We start from the raw sequence: 8,033 nt of genomic DNA on the forward strand, positions 1-8,033 counted from the left end.
GTCTTTTGTAAGGGTATTGTATGCATGTGCAGGCACCATGGAGGCTGGTGTTGCATGTGGCTGTAAGCTGCCTGGTGTGGGCCCCGGACCTGCATCTGAGTCCTCTGAAAGAGCAGTAAGCACAGGAGCACTTAGGGACTGAGTGGCTCACATTGTTTTTAAGACACAGTCTCTCATTGGTCAGGAGCTTGCTGAGGAAGGACCTAAGCTGGAGTCACAGACCTCACATCAAAATGTAAATGTTGTCTGTGTGGTGGGACATACTTGTAATCTCAGCACTGAGGCAGAGATAGGGTCCTGGGGCATGCTTGCCAGGCAGTCTAGCTGAATGAGAGAGAGACTGACTGTAAACACAAGGCAGAGTGACTAAGGAAAGCATCCAACTGAGGGATCTCCAGCCTCATCAGCACTTCTCAGAGTGAGTGCTTAGAACAGGAGAGCACAGGGAAACAGTCCTGTGGGAACACAGGTCTCAGTAAAGACAGGAAGGATGCTCTGGCAGTGGCAAGTGTTTCCTGTTGCATCACTAGGGTTCTGGCTTCCCAAAAGAGAGCAACAGGAAATGGAAAGATGAACAGAGAAGGAAGGCGGCTCCTTGGAGGACAGGATGGGTGCTGTGATGAGGTGGGGTGCAGACCATCTGGGTTTCTACTACTGTTGGCCAAGTGGCTTTGACCATGCTCTCTGAGCTGGCAGGGGCTTTCTAAGAAACGGCATAGCAGGAGAGAGCACAGGTCACGGGGGTACCAACCCCTGATTTATTGATTGTGCGAGTCTAGGGACCTGGTTTATCTATACACAGAGACAATACATCCTGCTCTCGAGGATTCCCGAGTTTAGCAATAGGCTTTTAATAGTATCTGGCTTATGAAGCAACCTTACCTTAGCAATAGTGTCCAGTTTTTCTTTGTCAAATAAAACCCGTAACATCCCAGCACATAATGGGCAGCAAGCCCCTGTAACAAAAACCATTTTTGTGTGTTCAGAATTAAAACAAGGAGAATCCAAAATTACAGGTGAGGTGACTAGGTCCCAGGTGGCCTTCCTGATGATTGTATTTTTCAGCTGTGTTCAACATCCAACCCAGGATCCTAATATCACCAAAGTCATCCATCCTCCAAACACCGTCCTCTGGTGATGCGGGGCTGGGGAGTAACAGCACACAGGTCTGCCTGCCTCTCATCTCCCACTCTGGTCCTGAGCCACAGCTTGTGCCGTGCCTCTCTGTGTTTCTCTGTCTGCATAAGGGAATTTCAGGGCTTCTGAGTGTTTGCTTCCCATGTAATATATTTCAAACTACCTTAACCTGTTTACAAACCATGGCAAGGGTTGAGACAGTCACATCTTAGGCCACAGTTAACAGAGTTCCCACCAGGCCCTCCCCACCCCTTCACTCAGCTTCATCAGGCAGTTCTGATTGGACAGTTGGGTCTTGGGGAACCTTATGTCTCCTCCCTTAGAACATGCTCTCCAGGAGGGAAGGGGCTTTGTTTTGTTCGCTGCTGGGTCCCTGGTGCTTAGAATATTGCCCTGAACACAACGGGTCCCAGTGAGTCCTTGATGAGCTCACAGATGGAGACTTTGGAGACCCAGAATAACCTGTACTGAGCAGGCTTGGGGTGAAGGCTCCTCCGCTCTGCCTCACTGATGAGCATGCATTTAAGGTACACTGTCCTGGAAAACTGACGCTCACAGCTGTTTGTGTGAAGGAGCTCTCTGTTCCGACACACAGCTGAGATAAGGTGACCCCCCAACCCCCACCACTGCTTCTCTCTATTACGTGTTTGTGTTCATCAAACATGTTAACTATCCATCTAACTAATAACTAATTGTCCAGCCATTTAAGAATAAGTAAATGCTATGTATTTAATTCACAATCCTAAATTTTTAATTTAAATGCTATTTACCTGCTTATGTACTGACACCTGATATAAAATTTTGCTCGAAAAAAGTTGCCATGCTGTTGTTTTTCTTTTTAATTTTTATATTAGATTTATTCATTTTATGTGTGCTTTCATGTATGTATGTATGTATGTATGTATGTATGTATGTATGTATGTAAACCATATGTGCACTCAGTGGCAGAAGAGGTCAGAAAAGGGCATAGGATCCTCCGGAACTAGAGTTACAGATGGTTGTGAGCCAACTCATTAGTGCTAGAAATTGAACCCAGGTCTTCTACGAGAACAAGTGCCCTTACCCTGAGCCAGGTCTCCAGCCACTGCCGAGCTGCTCTGATGTCGGCAGAGCCCGTCTATCTAAGGTAACCCATGGCTTTGGAGTTAGCTCACAATCATCAGCATATGAGTCCCTTTTCATTTGGGACAGCATCTTCTACTGTATCCCAGGATGCCTGTACCATGGGCATCCTTTCTGTCTCAGCTGAGTCTTTCATCACAACTTTTCAGTGTCTACAGACCAGTGAAGTCTCTTCTCGATGGTTCATTTTCCGGGGTGGATCAGCAAATCTTTCTGGTCCCACCCCTGCCCGACTGAGGCCTCCAGCTCACCTGGTGGAATGATGGGTTTGCAGCCTATAGCTGAGAGGGAAGGACACTTCACAGCAGCGCACTCGGCCACAGCACTGTATTCAGAGAGGACCCCCACAGCCTGGCAGGGCCCGTAGTAATCCACTGCCACACGGTCCGAGTAGGCAGCACACACACTACTGTACGTCTCACCATTGTGCCCACAAACAGGCTCTGTGGTCCTGCAGAAAGGCTGAGGAAAGACAAATAACTTTTAGCCTGGAAACTTCCATGGTACATCTTTCTAATTGTGAGCACAGAGCTGATCTCCCTATTTTCAGGAAGTGAAAAGACACAGGTTTAAGTTTTGGGGACTCTCTAAAGTCCTGGGGTGGACTAAGTAATAGGTTGTCACAGGATCAATTGAAAAGGCTTTTATTCCACTGAGACTGATACAAGATAAAAATATCCCTTCACCAACACTTCTAGTAATCACGAAGGTCTAAACAAAAAGACCGATCTTCATGAAAAGGTGGGACCTGACCATTTCATGCTGGGTATGGGAAAAGGGGAGGGAGGGATGGGCTGAGAGATGAGCAGGGGAGATATAGTCTAGACTTATTGGGTAGTTAGGGATATACCTGAGAAACACCCTAGCTGAGGAGAGGGAGCAAGGATGAAGAGAAGGGTGTGGGTGTGTGTGTAGCACGTGATGTCTATGTAAGCAGGACACCAGCTCCAAGAGAAAACAGTAGCCAGACCAGCTGAAGGGATTTTCTCCACATGGGTCGAAGAGCACGTCAGGCTTTAGTGGGCTGCAGGCAGGTGATGCTGGCTGGGGTCTAAGGTGGGACTCTCCCAGGACAGGGGTCAGCACAGAATCAGGAAGGTCAGTAGGAAGCTCCGAGGAGGCTATCCCCTAAGTGTATTTAATGTGGAAGCAGATCTTCCAAGCCTAAAAGACTGAGTTAGGTCTATGTAAAACAAATCTTAGAGAGTTTCATATCACTTCAGACCAGTGGGAGAAGGTGGGGGGAGAGGGGGAGACTGCTTTTCTTCCTGATTTTTTTCCTTCCTTCCTTTTTTTTTTTTTTCTGTTTTTTGATTTTTGAGACAGGGTTTCTCTGTGTAGCCTGTCCTGAAACTTACTCTGTAGAGCAGGTTGGCTTCAAACTCATAGATCTCTTCCTGCCTCAACCTCCCAAGTGCTGGGATCAAAGGCATGTGACACCACTGCCTGACCTGATTTGTTTTCTATGACAGTCACAGAACTTCGAAGCAATAGAGAGTGGTGACCATACCCAGTGTGAGCCTTAAGTCTTTTCCTAGGACTAGGCTCTACAAAGCCAGTGTCTGGCAGCTTCTACACTCCTCCTCAGAGGCACACACTGACGCCAAGTGTTAGCCACACCACTCCTTTCTCAGCGGGGCTGCATTCTGCTTGTCTGGAAAGGTCATAAACTAACTTGATACCCTTAGGTTTGGTAGACAACGCACATACCTGGCAAGGGCCTCTGTAAGACAGGCTTTTTCCTCGTTGGTACAAAGTGCAGAGGTTGTTGTGCTCCACGTGATCTGTGTCACACGCAGGGTCTCGGGCCTGGTCACAGGTGAGCTGTCTGGGCACACACTCATACTGGCTACACCCAAATTTATCAAAAGTTGTCAGGCAGACTTGTGGTTTTGGCACACATCTGAAAGAGATGGAAACAGCAGGTGACCGGAAGCAGGGAAGAACTGTGGTTGGGGCAGCAAAGCCCTGGGTGTGGCACAGGAAGCTGAGGAAAGGGCTGGGTTAATGCACTGCATGCAGAGGACAGGCAGACTAGAAAATGGCAGACACACTGCTCAGAGGGAATTAGTTGCTGAGTGGTGAGCCCTGGGCACACATGGAAGATGGCATTCTAACTGGAACTTGGTGGGTAAGGAGAGCAGAAGCAGGCTAGGCTGAGGGAGGAGCCACAAACATGAGGTGATATTCCAGGATGTGGGGGTGGGGAGGGATGATCTGGGGTAGGTAGGGGTGGTAATCGAAGGGTAAAAGCCTAGGACTCGGGTGTGGAGTAGGAGTGCCTGGTGTGAGACCAAGAGTGGGTGGGGTCAACACTGGAGCACAGTTAAGAACCACAGACCATTTTCAGATGCTTTATTTTTTTAAGGCAAGGTCTCACATAGCCCTAGCTGGCCTGGAACTTACTATATAGACCAGGCTGTCATTGAACTCACAATGATCTGCCTACTTCCTGGATGTGGGATTAAAGGTGTACTCTATCTCGCCTAGCTAAGTACTTAATTTTTAGCTTGATTAACATAAGTCTATCTTAAGAAAGGCTTCACGTTTTATACTAAACCTCAGCTTTCTGTACCTATTGGATGGGGGTTGCTGCTGGGTGCTTATGAGCTGAGGGGAGGCCACAGAAGCAAGACCTTCTAGTGACCTAACAAGGAAGGCGGTACAACCAGGGGTACCGGAGGAAACTTGGTCATGTAGGGAGGAACAAGTGATCAAGCCAAATGCGGAAGCACACACTTCTAATCCCAACCCTCTGCCTGCAGAGGGGAGGCAGGCAGTGGACTTCCCCAGAGTACCTGATAAGATACAGTGCAGAGGCACTGAGACAGACCTTGTCTCAGACGAGGTAGGAGGCCAGACCAACTCCTGAAAACTGTTCTGTGGCATGCATGCCTACACTCACATACACAGCACAGATACTCATACTCAGACACTGTACACACATACACATACAAACATACATATATATATACACACACACACACATGGATTTTTAAGAAAAGGAAGTAAGAGGATCCCAGGAAAAGGCTGAGAATCTGGAGGGTAAATTTAAGAAAATAATGCAGTGATGGCCTGTCTCATCTCGTCATGTCCTAATACTTAGAAAAATGTCTGGTTTATCAGTATGTATTTCAGGGAATATAACTGTTTCTTAAGAAAATAAAGACAGGGCCAGGCAGTGGTGGTGCACACCGTTAATCCCCAGCACTAGCACTTGGGAGGTAGAGGCAGGTGGATTTCTGAGTTCGAGGCCAGCCTGGTCTACAGAGTGAGTTCCAGGACAGCCAGGGCTACACAGAGAAACCCTGTCCTGAAAAACCAAAAAAGAGAAAAGAAAAGAAGAGAAAAGAAAAGAAAAGAAAGGAAAAGAAAAGGAAGACAGAAACAAACCAACCCCCCACAACTATTGCTTTGAAGAGATGACACAAACCCATGGACAAAACGAAAAGCTATAATGACGTATTGTGCAAAGTCAGTCCCTCCTTCCACAGCTCATGTCCTAGCCACCCAGCTCCCTTTCTTAGCTATTCCTTCGAATTCTCGCAGAAATGCTGTGTGCAGGTAAGAACCCGTGTATATATACTGATCCAAAGGGACTGTTCCCTTTGCTAGGCAAGTTACTCTACCACTCAGCCTAGGTTCATGCACTGAAAACTGGCTCGGGGGCTGGAGAGCTGGCTCAGTGGTTGACAGACATGTCTCTTTCAGAGCAGTCAGGTTTGATTCCCAGCATCCACACGGCAGCTCATAACTGCCTGTAACTTCAATTCTAGGGCTCTAGTGCCCTCCTCTGGCATCTGAGGGCACCACATGCACATGGTAAATAGACATTCACACAGACACAACACTCATCCACACATACTTTTACAATAACAAAACAGATTCAGGCCTAATTGCTTCCCAGAAAGAAAGTACTAGCCTTCTTCCAGTCCCTCTTGTATGATACCATCTATTTTCTAAATTTATATTATCAATTTTTTTATCTTTGCCAATCCAATAGATGTGAAGTGACACACAATTATAGTTTTAATTTAATTTTTATTTCTGGCAATACGGTGAAGGTTAAAGGTGCTAACTGCTGTACATTTGTCAAAATCACTTAATCTTTTATGGCTAATATATACACTGCATTCTTTGCTCTCCCTGGTAGCTGGCTGGGCCAACTGACTTGAGTTCTAGATAGTGGCATGTGGCTGGCAATAGTAACTATAATGGAACCTCTTCAGGTGGCTCATCAAGGCCCTCAAGAGAACCCTCCAGCACCCTGCTCCTAGCTCCTAGCCAGCAGTGGGGTGGATAAAGGTCTGTGACATTGTAGAGATGGTAGAGTCACTGCAAGAGAATCCCAAGTCTGTAAGGAGTGACCACTGAGGACCACCTGCTGACCATGCTGACCACGCTTCATTTTCTACCACATGAAAGAACTGAATTTTGGTGATTTGTATACAATAGTTAGAATCACTTAATCTTTAACAAAGAAACGCCCCACCCCCACCGTGTTTAAGAACCATGGCTACTTCTTCCGTGTTTACTTCCTTGGCCCATGGTTTTCATGAGGCTATGATGGCGCTCTCACCTGTTTTCACATTCAGTTGACATTCTTCACACTGATTTGTTAGGGCTCTTTCTCCATGACATTCTTCCCAATTTGTCATAAGTTATCGTGCAAAAAAAAAATGTGATTCTCATGTAGCTGAATTCTTAAAACTTTTATATTGTCATTATATCCAAAAAGGTCTCTCTACTTGGAGACTGTCATAGTTTGAATATGCTTGGCACAGGGAGTGGCACTATTTGGAGGTGTGGCCTTGGTGGAGTAGGTGTGTCACTGTGGGTGTGGGCTTTAAGACCCTCATCCTAGCTGCCTGGAAGTGAGTATTCTGCTAGCAGCCTTCAGATGAAGATGTAGAACTCTCAGCTCCTCCTGCACCATGCCTGCCTGGATGCTGCCATGCTCCCACTTGACTGAACCTCTGACCCTGTAAGCCAGCTCCAATTAATTAAATGTTGTCCTTTATAAGACTTGCGTTGGTCATAGTATCTGTTCACAGCAGTAAAACCCTAACTAAGACAGAAGTAGGTACCGGGGACTGGGGTATTGCTGAGATAGGCCTGACCATGCTTTTGTTTGGAAGAATCTGGATTTTGGGACTATGGATTTAGAAAGCCATGGAATGCTTTAAGTGGGGCTTAATGAGCCATCCTAGTAGGAATACGGAAGACATTATTGCTGTGAGTGATCTGAACTGTGCAGACCTGGCCTAAGAGGTTTGAGAGGAGAAGAATTTCAGTATGTGGCCTAGAGATTGTTTTTATGATATTTTGGTGAAGAATGTGGCTTCTTTTGCCCTTGTCTGACGAGTCTGCCTTACGCTTAGGCAGATTAATTGCAGACTCAGATTAATTGCATTAACAAAAGAAGTCTTAAAAGAGCCCAGCAGAGACTTTGTTCTCTGGTTAAGTCTTTTGAAGAGCATTTTGAACAAGTGCAACAAGTTTAGAAAGGAAAAATATAAAATATACAGTTCGAGTATTAAAGGGGCACCAGGAAGTGAAATGGAGCTGAATCCTGTGTTCATGCAGATAACAGATTAAGGGAGTGGGATTTTGGGGCAAGATCCTACCCAGCTGAGTTTAGATCTAGGCTTGGTAGTACACACCTTTAATCCAGCATTCAGGAGATAGAACCATGCAGACCTCTGCGTTCAGGTCAATCTACAGAGCAAGTTACAGAAAAGCCAAGGTTAGGCAGAGAGGACGCCAGAAAACAG

The 8,033-nt window shown here is 46.4% G+C and overlaps 1 protein-coding gene across 1 annotated transcript in view; it reads right to left on the bottom strand.

The window, feature by feature from the left end:
- Nucleotides 1-8,033, bottom strand: part of Reck (reversion inducing cysteine rich protein with kazal motifs) — a 21,646-nt gene that overhangs the window by 2,845 nt on the left and 10,768 nt on the right. The window contains exons 6-8 of the mRNA XM_028770272.1: nt 3,970-4,162; nt 2,511-2,721; nt 883-956 (exon numbers count right to left, since the gene is read on the bottom strand). Of these exons, the coding sequence (XP_028626105.1) occupies nt 883-956; nt 2,511-2,721; nt 3,970-4,162 (478 nt within the window). The remainder of the gene's footprint in view (nt 1-882; nt 957-2,510; nt 2,722-3,969; nt 4,163-8,033) is intronic.

The sequence above is a fragment of the Grammomys surdaster genome, unplaced genomic scaffold (assembly GCF_004785775.1).
Source record: "Grammomys surdaster isolate TR1022 unplaced genomic scaffold, NIH_TR_1.0 199, whole genome shotgun sequence".
NCBI lineage: Eukaryota > Metazoa > Chordata > Mammalia > Rodentia > Muridae > Grammomys > Grammomys surdaster.